The 14,551-nt window shown below is 45.9% G+C and overlaps 1 protein-coding gene across 3 annotated transcripts in view; it reads left to right on the top strand.

The window, feature by feature from the left end:
• The first annotated feature begins 3,295 nt into the window (after positions 1–3,295).
• DVL3 (dishevelled segment polarity protein 3) overlaps positions 3,296–14,551 on the top strand; it is a 55,668-nt gene continuing 44,412 nt past the window's right edge. For all 3 annotated transcript variants that reach the window (XM_061566065.1, XM_061566063.1, XM_061566064.1), the window contains exon 1: positions 3,296–3,727. In XM_061566065.1, coding sequence (XP_061422049.1) covers positions 3,558–3,727 — 170 coding nt within the window. In that variant the 5' untranslated portion in view covers positions 3,296–3,557. The remainder of the gene's footprint in view (positions 3,728–14,551) is intronic.

Here is a 14,551-nt window from a genome sequence, read left to right as displayed (position 1 = left end):
TCCAACACTCGAGCGATGTCGTCATTGTCTAAAATAAATAAATAAACGCCATGTCCCTTTAAATCGAAATGATTTAACTCTCGATGACGTCATCGTGCGAGGTTGCGTTTAGAATGAGTGGCGTCATCATTCGCTATATTAAAACAACGTTAAACTAATTATTTGGCGATGACGCTGCCAGAATTGCTTGTGCTGCACAAGCACAAAATGCAAACTCAGCAACGCATCCGTCAATAATAACGCCGGGTTGTGTGTGTGTGTGTGGCCTTCAAAATAACACGTAAGATGACCTGTTCGGCCCAATGACCCTTATTCACAAGCACACTAAGAGGGATAAAGTCCGAGTGGAAAGTAATTACGTCATCGAGCAACGTGGTGGTAAAAATCGACGTCATCGCGCGATGACGTCACATGATGTGACGCGTGCAACGGGGCGTGAACGTGTTGCGATTACGTCACTCGAAAATGTAACACGTGCAGAGAGGGCTGAGCGATTAGGTTGCATGCAAGGTGGTTGCTGTGCAATTTTTATAGCAAATGTCAACCCCCATACGTGTGATTTACCCCGTATTCTTGTACAGGGAAATTTAGTTTTCAGGTCCATACGGCGTACGGCCGTTTCAATTACGGGCAAAAAAAAATATATAGGTTGGTTGTGTCTATTTGTTTGTGTTTTTGTCCTTGTGATGATGGGGCTTTTTAGGATGAAACGTTGAGATTTATAAGCGGCACGGGGTGGCCAATGAGGTCTGAGTTGGTCTGTGATAAGCACTGATAAGGGGTTGACAGGTATGTCAGATAGGGATAGCAAACCTGTAAACCCATACGGTTTACCCCGTGTTATTATTATACAGGGAATTGAGTTTTCAGGTCCATACGGCGTACGGCCGTTTGAATAGGGCAACAACAAAAACATGTTTTTGTCTATTTGTTTGTGCTTCTGTCCTTGTGAGGGTGACTTTTTGGGATGAATGTTGAGATTTATCAGGGCACGGGGTGGCCAATAAGGTGTAAATTGGTTTGTGATAAGGTAGGGCACTGATAAGGGGTTGACAGGTTTGTCTACTGATAATCGTATACACCTGGGGGGGAGGGGTGGTTGCTTACAGGAGACACTACATTCAAGCCACCTGATCAGCGATTTCTTGTGACATTGCTACTCTATAGGTTACTCAAGAAACAATTATAATCGCCAATAGCACTGTGGCCCTAAAAGGAACATTACATAATAGGCGATGCTTTCGGGCAATGATCCTTCATTGTCCGAAACGGCATTTTCATTAACGAAGTACAAAAATTGAAGAATGTGTTGAGTGCCTTTTGTTATTTGTGGTCGTGCGCCACTGCCAACGCATTATCACCAAATAATGTAAAAAAAAATATCCAAAAATAGGTGTGCCAATTAAAAATAATGATCGGAAAATAGTTTTAAGCTTATATTCTCATCAGACCCCATGGTGTATCGTGCAGCATCTCACTCTTATCCACTTATGGTCTCTTTATTAATGTGCTATGACAAAGGGACATTTCCCAAATCTCTGACCGTTATATATAATTACCTTTCAAGGCTGCAGTGTTATTAACGGACGTGTCGAGTTTTTGTGCTTGTCCACTACTGCCAATGCAGTATCATCTAATAATCGATACTGTCTACGTTGTATGGTGACAGTGGGTGGGGAAGCGAGCCTAACCAGTAGAGATGCGTGCCCAGACACTTCAAGCCATGCCTAGATGCGTCCTCATTGCGTAACGTCTCGCTCAGATGTTAAGACAAAGCAGCCCATGGCTGCCACTAAGCTGTGCGATTTCGAGAGCCGTGTGTTTGTGCACCTGATCGCTTCGGTGTGGGCTCGGCCGCATTGTGGGAGAACCAAATCTCGGGCTGACAGGGACTGAATGACCCCCCTTTCTCCGACCACGTCTAATGTATTTCATCGTATACACATAGTGGTGAGAGCTAGAGCAGAATGCATGATGTCCGTTGTGACATGACAGCGTGCTCTGTGACATCACAGCGTGCTCTGTGACATCACAGCGTATGGCATCACTTTATCTAGTTTCATCTCCACCAACGTCCAGCCACTTTATGAATCCGTGTCTCTTCCCAACTCTTCTCAGTTCTCACTCACTCCCGTGGCCACACCCTCAACGTCATCATGTCCAATACCACCACTCGCACCACCATCGCACCTGTCACTTTAAGGACCCACCGCTACCTCAAATTTGTTTTATTTTACATCCATAAGCCACCTCTTTCCAGATCCAAACTAACCATCCACCTCAACCATGCACCTTTCTCCTTCACTACTCTATCCCGTCGACACTGTTAAATACCTTCTCTTGATCTCAACCATCTAAAGACTAATTCTTCTTCCAGAACCTCCCCAGTCCCCTAACTTCCTCGAGAAAAATGTTATTAGGGCCATAAGAATATCCATAATGGGACATTTGTAAGAACAACGGCGTACATTAGCTGTTGAGTGCGTATTGTTCACTACTTTTAAACATGGGGGCTTGGGGCCCATGGCATTGAAAAAAGGGCACACTCAATATTGATCAAATCGGGCTGTTAATGACATTACAAGTCACATAAATCTAGGAATTCTAATGACAAAAACACATACATTTACAGGAATCCCAAGTGTCATGTGTAAGACTGGTCCATAAACGACATTGGTAGTCTTGTAAATCTTTGGTATCCTGGAATTCTAAAGTAAAAAAAACATAAATGTCCTCTGCAAGCGAAGTCCAATGAGGACCTTGAATATTGATGGAGGCTCCTGCTTAATTTAATAACAAAAAAACCTCCAAACATTCGTTGAATAACCCTGCTCTAAAAGGTTAATAGGCAACGTTTCGGGCAATGGTCCTTGATATGGTCCTTCATAATTAGGGTCCCAACAAGAGGCCATGGGGGAACTCCGTATTTACTTATATAGAGTGGCATTAAACACACACATACGCAAAATCCACAACATTAAATCCTTTACAGCCGCGGCATTTCTCTCGGGAACGAGAAAACCGCGTCCTCTGCACAAAACAAATGAACCACGGATCGTAAATAAACAAAATAAAAAATAAAAAAACACAAAAATAAAATTAATAAAACAATCCCGACCGTATTGCACTACCGAGACACGGCTCTCGAAATACGCAGACCGCATCGGCAAACCGACGCCGCCCATTGGTCGAGAGCCGTGCGCGTGACTCGGCGCGCACCAATCAGCAGGCGGCGCGCGCCTGTCCGTTGTGGGAAATGTGGACGGGGGGTGTGGCCCTATCGCTGAGCGGGCGGGCGGGTTGATCAGCGGCGGAGGCGGCGGCGCAACTTCTCCTGGGCCACCCCCCCCCCCCGGCCGCCGCCGCCGCATTGGATTCGGCGACTTCTTCCCCCTCGTTCGAGAGCGGCTCCTTCTCTGCGCCGGTGCAAAGGAAAGTGAGGAAGCGGAGGAGGAGGAGGTGGCGGCGGGGAGCCCTCGCTGTGCGGCCGCTACCGCCGCCGCCGCCACCAGCAACAGCAGCAGCAGTATCAGCAGTAGCCGTCACCAAACATCACCATGGCGGGGGAGACGAAAATCATTTATCACATGGACGAGGAGGAAACCCCGTATCTGGTGAAGCTGCCCGTCGCGCCCGAACGGGTCACCTTGGGGGACTTCAAGACGGCGCTCAACCGCCCCACGCACAACTACAAGTTCTATTTTAAGTCCATGGACGTGGATTTTGGGTGAGCGACTCGCGTTGCATCGTAAAGCGTTAGTGGTGGGGTTGATTGCGGGGAGACTAAGGGGGTGGTGGGGGGGTAAGGTGGTGGTGGTGGTGCTGAGTGGGGGGGTTGTGAGGAGAAGGGGGGTGTTGGTGTTTGCTTGCCGATTTAATTTCGCAGAGCGGATGCACCGCGCTAGATGTTACGCCGCTCCCCATTGGCTCTTGCCTCGTCATGTCCGCGGCCGATGGCCAATGGGCGTCGTCGACACGGCGCGCTGCGCCTATCTGCGCTGGGAAATGCAGAGCGCTGATCTCGCCGATCCGTTTTGTGTTGCGTCGGCGGCTGTGTGTGTGGGGGGGGGGGGCTTTTGTATTTGGTCGTGCGCACGCGCCAAGCTAAGGCGCTGATTGGTCGGCGGCGAACCGCTCGTCCAATGGGGAGGCGGCTCGGCGCCACTCTTTGCCCATGCGGACTGCGGAATGTAAAGGGACCGGCTGAGCCTCTTCCTCCATTTTATGTTGTGTGTGTGTGAGCGGGCGAGGCACTCTTCACCCCCCTCCACTCTCAAAGCACACGACCGCCACCACCATGGCCAGACGTTCATTCTTAAGAGATGTTTGACAAAGTAACGAGGTGGAGCAGGCGGAGGTTGGCACTGGTGGTGGGGTGGTGGGGGTCTCGGTTGCCACATTCCCTCTCATCATTGATGCCCTCCCTCTACTGCCATGTGATGTCACTCAATTACATCACCGGCAAAAAGAGTTGCCCATTGTGAACCTGCCGTCTGCAGCCCTAATTGTACCCTCCCCTCCCTATCTACATATCTACGTGGTCAGCATTGCCCCCCCCCCCCCCAAAGTTCACGTGAGGTTAAGTTGTAAATGACACGGTGCAAATCAGGTGGGGCACATCGATTTCAATCACACACCCCCAGCCCCCCGCAATTGCCGGTAGTGGAAATTCCACATTGTTATGGCGCGTGTAAGAAACGCGTACTATCTCGGACAGCAACTGTGCGTGCTGACTGAGAACTAAATAGTTGCTGGTGTTGTCGTACCCAGAACGGCCCGAGTCTCAAAATCTCTTCTTTCTAGAGGGCTCTGTATTGGGATGGCTGAGTGCGGGCGTGTGGACATTTATTAAGGAGTGGCACGATGTGGGAGAAAACCTGAAAACCTGAATTATTAGAGTCAATGTGCCCAAAGATTTTTTTATTTGTTGATACTGAATCTTTTTTTTTTAGGATCAGAATAATTATTTATCCTGGAGGAATCCGATAGACTATGAAGCTCTTTTTCACCGATGTCCGGTCGTACGACTTGAGGTGGCAGAACTTTACGGGTTTCCAGATTCTTTGCGTCCAATCACCGTGAATTACGTGAATATCGCTTGGAACGAGTGGGGTACAAAGTAGTTGACCCTTATTCGCTGTATGAATAAATGCGAACTGCTATTTTCTCTTCTGGCCCATTGACTTTGAGAATAATACACGGCCCGTTGTATGGCTGAATTTAGGCTTCCCCCAAGCTGGTTAGTAGTGTGGGTTGGTGAAGAGTGAAACGATTCAGATATCAATCACCACCCATTTCGGGTTATTGCTTGGAATCAAACTCAGGTGGTCGGTTCATAGTGCAGTGCCATTATCAATGAACTACTGCTCTTGCTGATCGCCCAGAGAAAGCCCACGTATTATAGAGAGGTTATAACATTCACATGTCTGCACAGATGGCGTCAAACATATGTTGTTTTACTCTCATCTGTTGATCTTGCAGTACAAGTCTAAAACAGCCGCTACTTGCCAGGGAATCTCCCATGAATCTACTAACCAGGTTCAACGCAGCTTAGCTTCTGAGATATGATCATTCAGGATGGTTTGTTCCTCAGCCAAACAAATGTAGATTCAGTTGTCATTTTAGACCTTCGGCCTTTGGTTCTTGCAGAATGTTTTCTAGGTGTATTTGTTTTGAGCAAGAAAACCGGGTTTTGTGACTTCATGAGTCAGATCGGCAGGGTCAAGCAAGTTAAATAAATGTTGCTCATTTGTCAGACATTCACATGCGCACAGCACAACAACAGCTGATCTTGAGTGTTACAATCTTACATTTAAGATGCTGTGGCATTAATCAACTACTACTGATTATTATAAAACATGCAGTTGATCTTATTGTATCGCTTTAATGTAAATGATTGAGAATAAGCTTTAACTGTTGTTACTTTCAGAGGCATTCATTCCGAGATTAACAGTTTCAGTGGGATTTATATTGTTAGCCTTTTTGTGTATCGTCCTGTTAAGCGAGTGTTGTCCGAAGGCAGTCATTGGAATTCCACCTTTCTATGTCAGGTTAAGTCTATCCACAGCGCTATAATGACTGTTAACTTACTCTGTACAAAATTGTGTAGCCTTCACTGGTCGGGAATCATTTTACAAACTTGAGTAGGGATGATGATGATGAGCTGGTGATGATGATAATGATGAAGGTGATGATAATGAATGGCGGTGATAGTGGTGGTGATGGTTGTGTTGATGATGATGGTTGTGTTTATGATTGTGGTGATAATTGTAGCGTTGACAATAGGGGTGATGCTGACAGTTGTGATGATGATGCTGCGGGTGATACTGGTGTTGATAAATAATACATGTGGTGATAATGATGGTAGTAGTGGTGATGTGGTTGAAACGACCCCGAGTAGAAATTTCTGCTCAGCACCTTTGTGCGGAAGTCTGCTTCTCTACCAGCGTGACTATGTATTATTATATTTTACTGTACAGCCGATTTTCAATACACTGCTAAATGAAGGCCTCTCGACCCGTTATCATCATGAGAGTTGTTTGACCATACTACACGCTGGTTAGTGCTGGTTGTGTTAAACGAGGGTCCAGGGACTGGTTCATATATCACTCGCCGATGATGTAAACCTGTGGACAGGCAGCAAACTCGGGGTTAGATCGCGTAAATATATAAATGTGCCGTTAAACACACCACCACCCGACACAGCCAATTCTCTTAAGGTTTGTCACGTAAACAGAACATGCCAATTCGTTACTAGTACAGCACAACGGTGTGTTGGAGAGCAAAGTCAGTAATTACAACTAGCTTCAGATGAACCTGTATTGTAGATTGTATTGGTCGCGAAAGCTTACGTGTTAAACCAAGCAAACTCGGGTCGCCGGATTCGGATTGGATTAGGATGACCGTGGCCGCTTCTCCACTCCACTGCTATGCAGTGTTGTCGTAATGCAGTTTATTAGGAACATTAAGACACAATGGGCTGTCATCTCACTTTGGGTGAAATATTTTAACCAGTTTATTTCAAAACGCTAACCCTCGGGATTGAATGTGCTCTCACCGCCTTCTAAATAAACATGCGCATTAAAAACAAACGGGTGGGATATCACTGACACATTGATCATGTTTGATCAAGGGAGGCCTTATATAAGACGAAGGCAGATAACTGAGTTTCGTTTATAACCACGTGAGAGGCGAACGACACAATTGTCTCTTAACAACAGAAGACCCGAGGAGCAAAGAATGTACGCACAGTCTCTGTGCCGGGGGGTGGGGTGGGGAATGAACAAGACGGTCGGCACATCGGCAAGATGAGAAGAGGTCTTCATTTTGGAAAAATAAAAATAAATTGTACATGCGACATGCATAATTAATGTAACGCAAGTCAATAAAATAAAACCTTGGTTACAGAACACACTTTATTACAAGCATACATTACGCTGGACCATTGCTCTGAAATAAGTACAGCACGTAGTTTCTAAAAATGAACGGTGAATATGACTAACAATGTGGATGACTAACAATGACGGCTGTCCTATCGTGGTGAGTCGAGTTACTCCGGGTGTAACGCTGACCCCCTTCCAGTGATTCAGCCGTGATGTGATTAAAAATAATCAATTCTTTTTGTTGTATTATGTTTAACGTCTTGCTGGTATTGTTTCATTTTTTTCTGTCTCATTTGCACAATTTTACCTGCACCGTTTAACCCAAATGTAACATTAGTCCATCACGTTGACATCATTTTCACGAATTGGAAAAAATCTATTCTTACACACGCCATTTGACGTGTGTAACATGAACCCTAAGTCTCTAAATGGATAAATCGATGTGTCTTGAAACCGTGGTAGCGGCCACCCACATTGTGCTTGTCGCCCACGTCCTGTGCTACCATAATGAGCGCGTGTCTCGTGTGTTGCTCGTGTCCGCCTGCAGGATGCATCACCATGCTCTGCGTGCGCATCTCTTTGAACTTTCCATTTTGGCCAGAGCACACAGCTGCACTTCGCTGATGAAATCCGACGAGGTCAAAGGTTCATCTCGGCTGCTGTAGCCTGGCGGTGCTGGGAGGCATGTCTGCGTCTCCAGCCACACACCGCCTTTGCACGGTCCCCTTGTATCATGTCAAAAGGCAGCAACAGGCCATGCTCCCAAATGTGGTTTTCCTTTAAACTTTACTGGAAGAGTCACTCGCCTAAAATTTGAAATTGGCCTCAGCTGGGTGGGCCCACTGTGCTAGAGAATAGTGGAATTGCTTTCGGGGGCATGTAGTGCACATGTCAGACAGGTTTTTTTGTCGTGGGTATGTGTAATCCTACTGCAATAAATATTCCCTCGTCGATGGCGATGTGGAGGGAATGCTATTGTCCAGATTCTGTTATCTGAATTTATCTGTGGCTATCGCTCCTCTTGTCCACGAGGTTATCTGCAGATAAATGCAGATAAGAGGATGGATTATCTTTCCAGGTCTGTGTGGCTCCTCTTATCTGTGTAAAGGCTCCGATAATAAAATATATTTATTACCTCGGGTTATACCACTTCCAGGTGGTTCGTCATCGACATCATCATCATCATCCGGTAGTGTTTCCACACCTGCTGTCGATGCGAGCTCCCTTAGACCTGTTCCGATCTTGCACCATCTTTTGTGCTGTTCGTATTTTTAGACTTCAATGTGCCAAATCTTTGTTGTCTTCCCCTCTGGTCATAGCTCTTCCTCTTATCAGTCTTCCGTGTGCCAGTTTGCATTACATTCCTATTCCTGGTTACCTCTGCAGAATGCAACTTTAGTAGCGGTCCAAACCATTGTATTTTTTTCTTTTTCGTGATAAGAAGACAAACTGTCTTTTGTCTTGGTTCTGTTTCTGACTTCGTTGTCTACTTTCATTCACCAGTTGTTTCGTAGGATATTGCGATAGGCAACGCTGTATCGTCTTATCCGCAGATTCAAGCGAATGGAATTCATTTGCGACCAGTTCTGAATGACATCTATCTGCAGATACTAATAAGAACATGGGATTTTCCAGAGATAAATTTGGGGTACTGATCATAGTTTTTCGCAGAACCTAGGTCCTGAGATGATGTGGGTTCTGCAGAAACTCACGGCTCCCCATTTTCACGAGTTAACACTTGCGTCCGAAGGCTGTTGATGCCACATCGCAGTTTGCACTTGGCAGTTGGACGTGGCGCTTACGACCAAAGCCGCTGGCGTTTGTTCTCCAGTGCCTCACACATAGCTGCTTGCACAGGTCAACACCCTCGAGGTCCCTTCATCTGTTGGGATGTGGGCCGTGGTATTTTCTCATGAGCTGGATCCATCGTCGCACGTTGCACATCACCACAGCCGTTGCTTTTCATGTCCCATGCCCTCGGAAGAATACACTTTTATCGTGTGCCCTTGTTGATTTACCTTGGCCGCAGCGCAGCTTGTTCTCTGCTGGTGAGCTCTGGGGAGGAAAAACGTGCGTGCTCCCTTGGTGGCTATTGAGAGCCAAACTCTACTGAAATGTGCCAGTGAATGACATTGGTGAAATGCATTCCCGCTCACTCTGCTCGGTCTTGATTAGCAAAGGCAGGTTTTAAATTAAGTGCGATTTGGGGCGGTGCCTTTGGAGCCTCGTGGGTTTCTAACAGTTATTGCACATTTATCATGCCAAAGGCATCAGGCCATTGTCAGCATTAACTAGAGTGAGAATCTGTTGAGACAATACGTCTATTGCAAACATTCAGCTGAAGTAATGTTTCGGGAAAGTTGATGAGTGTAGCTTCGTCCTTTCCTGAAATCTGGCCCAGTGTTGCGGTTCCACTGTCGATATCATCGGCCATGATCGATTCACTGCTCGATGAATGCATCCTTCAAGTTGCTCCGATCTCTCCTGATTTCAACACCGGCACACCAGCTGACCTTATCGCTCCTTCTCTGTGGTGGACACCTTCTCACAGTTGGTTGTCCTTCCCACGCACCTCCGATTAGCACGGTTGGCTACGTAGGGTGCGAAACAAGTTCAACATACACCCATATGTACCGTGTTGGCTGCCACTCCATCGTTGGGCTTGTTCACTGGCCATTGTCCCTACTCACGACGCTTGCAGCCCAAGGCCACTTTCTATTATTAGCAGTCAATATGTTTCTAACTTGCATATGTTTTCCAATCCTGTGTGTTCTGTGTTGTCTCTCAATGGACACACTGTATGTGGGCGAATAGTGGTGGGGTTTTTTTTCTTTTTCGGGATGAAGACATGAGCCGAATTGTTTTTCGTGGGCATTCAAACGATGCACTAGGTTCATCAGTTTAAAATCATATTTCGGCTGCTCGCAATGTATGCATCGAATTTTGTGTGTGTGAGAATTTATTCTTTGTAATTCATGCAAATTCGGATAGTGATATTGTGATGTGATGCTTACGCGAGCGGAGCAGTCAACCCTTATATACTTTGGGTCTTTCGGTAAAGCCACGTAGATAGAAAAATAAACCTTGTCCGAATAAGATGAAACAAATGAGAAACGGGGAAATTTAACTATAAAAATAAGAACGGGAAAAATTCGTTCTTAATAGGAATTCTGAATTGTGATGAATCATCGGATCTCTGGGGTGCTTTATTGGACGGTTGTTGCAGTCTTTATGAAGCGTGGGTTTTCAAGAATTGCATGCCTCCTGTGGTTATCGATAAGGAATTATAATGCAATTTGGATTTATATAGCATCTACGTGTGACCGCATGGCAAGACGCTGCACAGAAGCAGTGTGTGTATTTATATTTATGGGCTAGTCAAAAGTAAGAGGTCTTGAGCTTGTTCTTGAAGAGGACTGGACATCACAGATAGCTCAGAGAAGGGAGCAACGGGCGAATGAGTGACCGCCCACCGAGCAAAGCTTTACTGGGGCCTTTGACAGAAAGCCTTATGTGCATTAGCAGAGCAGAGCGTGATAATACGGGTGTGAGGTAGGAGAGTGTGGAGGGAAATGGAGTGAGAAGAGAGGTGAAGAGCTAGGCCGAAGTAAGCCCATAGATCATCTTAAAGATGATGAGGGCGATCCTGAAAGTGATCTGGTATGGATCGGTAGCCAGTGGAGCGATCGTAGTATTGTGGTCATGTGGTCTCGTTTACGGGTGCAAGCTCGTTGTGTGCGCACTGTCATTACATTGTTTACGTTGTAGTGGCTTAGTGGCGACTCGTGTCAACACGGTGTGGTTGGCAGCACGTCATCGTGTGCTCGGGGGGCGCAAAGAAACTGCATCGAGTCACCCGGCATTATGTTTGTTCGGCAGGAGGGTGGCCAGGGTTTATGTGGCCAGGGTTTGTGTTGCTGTCGTGTCCTTGAACGGAACCGGTAATACGCTCGGATCGGGCAAACGCTGACACCGCGTTTGCAGGCCCCGTAGACGAAGAGCGGCTCATCTCAATGGTCACGGGAAAACTAATCTTTATAACAATAATGTGATATGTTCCTGTTTTCCAATCTGTTTGATTGTGATTAAAACTTGAACTGGGATCGATTTATCGATTCCATGACTTTTGTAATCGGTATTCAATTAATCGTACGATGGAATCATTGGGCATGCCCGCGATCTTGTTACATCTTGAAAGGGAAGCAGATTTGAACCTGTTTCGTGCTTGAATGGGAGGCTGTGTGGGAATGCCGGGGTGTTGTAGGTTTGAGCTGCAAGGTGGCCAGGATATGACGGACGACAATGAATTGAATCTTAAACTGTGGGGAGTGTGTTATTCCATCATGCATGGGTTTTCTCTGGATGCTCTGGTTTCCTCCCACACACCAGACACCCATTGAGACTTTCCTCGGGGTAAGTAAAGGGCGTTATTATCTTGTTTACAAAACGTTTAACCTTTAGGCTCTTACTGGCACTCTGATCATGATTAGATTCGTGTCCTGGTGAAACAGCCGAGCGACGACGAGTAGGTTGAGGGCCTTGTTAATTATTGGCTTGAAGACGTAGAGGATTTGCTACTGTACACAAGGGCAATCTTAATTTAAAAAGAGAAGAGGTGTTGAGATGAGCTGACGTGTTATATCGAACAAGAATCCCATGATAATGCGTATAAAGAGATGTTTCATTTGGCAAGGACGCAACAGGAGGTCCCAGCATGGTCTGCATTGCATGATGACGGCACCATGAGTGCGTATGCACGCGTGTCGTCGACAGCCACCATCTCAAGAGAGCCGAAAGTACATCCTTGCTGACTGTAACATACTTGTGCTTACATGACGAATATACTGTGTTCAGCCTGCACGTATTTCTCAGGCAGACGGGTTTCCTTCCGTACCAGCCACAACAGCGAGTGCTTGATTCAACTCTCCAACAGATCTATTTTTGTCAGAGATGATGAGGCGCGTTGACATCAGGCGGGGGATGTCACATTAAGCGGCAATGAGGGAACAATGCGTGGAGCCTCTGTCTCATCCGAAATGCACTCAGGTAAATTACCGCTGCCGTAGAGCCCCCCCCCCCCCACGCGCGTTGCCGTCACCGGCGTGCACTTGTTGGCGAGACGGCTTGTGTGCGCCTTACGGAGGCTTGATGCAATTACAGAGACGTGGCCAGACAATGCACTTCCGCGTAATGTCCGCGCGATTGCGGGCTGTTGTGCTTGGATGCTGCTTGCAAAGGTGCAGCACAGGCCATGGAAGAAAATGGAGGATAATGCTTTTTGTATTGCTCCAGACGGATATTGCATGTAAGCTGGATCCAAAGAGTGACCAACGTAGAAGTAATAAAAAAGATTGCACGCAGAAGAAGACCCTGATGATGATGATGCAGGCAGTGATGAGAAGGAGGCTGGCATTATTTGGACACATGTATGATGGATCGCAACAGGAATATTAAAAGTGTGTTGTTGGGAAAAATGGAAGGAACCACCGGGAACAGAGGATGATCCAACAGGGAATAGCTTACTCATACTCTTTGTTTTTTTTCGGTAAAGTCACGTAGGTAAAAAATAAAATAAATTAAAACAACTAAATTAAATCACGACGTTTCGGGCGTAACACAAGCGTCCTTCTTCAGGTGGGGACAATGTAGCGAAAGCACAACTGCCTAATTGTAGAATAGCTTGATGACATAAGAGATGTGACACTACTTGAACATATTGGTAGAAGACAAAGGAAGTGGAAAAACATGACGATATGTGCATTGGACATCTACGGGATATCTACCCATGGATCGTGATGACGAAGAATGATTTTCGTATTTTTGTCTTCCCGTTTACAGCTTTGCAATGTCTCACACAAGAGCTGAACCACAAGAGTTGTTTTATTTTCTTATTAATATTTTTTATTTTTTATCCGCCGGCAGATGATGTCTCTTTACAAATCGCCGTGCAGTGGCATGGCGCGTGCGCCTGTAATTGATTGTAGTTGTAAGAATGCAGTGGGGTATTCTTTTGAAATCCATTTTTCTCGTAATAAAGTATGATTTTTTTTGTTTACGGGGAGAAAGGGAGAGCGGAGATCGATTTAAACAAACGGAAATCCTGCCTTGGATTTCCCAATGGGGGGGCCCAGGCTGCCACAACTTGCTGCGGTCAGATTGAACGCAATTGTTCCGCAAAACTCTCGCCCAGAAAAGTTGCATGACAGCGCAATAAAGCAATCGATTCAAATCTGGACAAAAAAAAATTAATGCCATACCCGCAACCGCTAGACAATATTGCCGATAAAATGTCTCCCTTAAAAGTTTTCTCAGGTTTAAGTTCTTTACCATCTTTTTTTTTAGGTCATTCTGATTAACTCTGCAGTGCAGCCATTTGTGTTTCGGTAGGCCCTTGGTTTTTTGTGCGTTTGCTCGAGTGGCTGCCAACTGTTCCAGTTTGATGGAGCGTTCTCTTAATGTTTCGGTGAAAGCTACGTGCCCTAATATTTTTTGTTACCATTCCTTTTCGTCGTCGGAGAAAAGATTTAGGCAAACGTGGCAGCGGAGTTGGACGTTCATCCTGCAATAATATTAACGTTCAACTGTAATGTGGAACGCTAATTCAAAGCCTAAGGGTCACCCCTTGGGACCATTGGGGCTCATTGGCATGGCCTGCTCTTGCATTCCTTTCTCCTTCCTCTTGTTTTGTCTGCATCAAACATTAAGGACAATAAAAGGGGTATGCTTTAGTCTTGGGGTTTGTTGGCTGCTCTGTACGTATGTTGAACTTATTTCACACTGTATGTAGCCAACCGTGCTTATCGGAGCTGCGAGGGAAGAACATCAATCTATGAACACAAAAATCAGTTCTGAAGGAATGAGTTTTCAGTTGCGATTTAAAAGTGCATAGCTCCAGTGGCTTCCTAATATCGGAAGGGAGAAATATTGGAAGGGTATTTCTTCGACATTAGAATGTAACAATGCATAATTGCATCAATTAAAATAGAATCTGATGCCTGCAACACATTGAACCATGTGTGTGTGAGAGAGAATCAATTACGTACGATTTTTGTGGACAAAATGCCAATGTTATATTTAGGCTAATGGAGCGAACAAAACTGGACAAATGACACAGAACAGTGGGAAGACCAGCAACGTTTACATGTCTTTATCCAAACAATCATGTCATT

This window comes from Lethenteron reissneri, chromosome 36, assembly GCF_015708825.2.
Source record: "Lethenteron reissneri isolate LAM-NWPU_2019-01 chromosome 36, ASM1570882v1, whole genome shotgun sequence".
Lineage (NCBI taxonomy): Eukaryota > Metazoa > Chordata > Hyperoartia > Petromyzontiformes > Petromyzontidae > Lethenteron > Lethenteron reissneri.
This window is presented reverse-complemented; position numbering and strand designations above follow the sequence as displayed.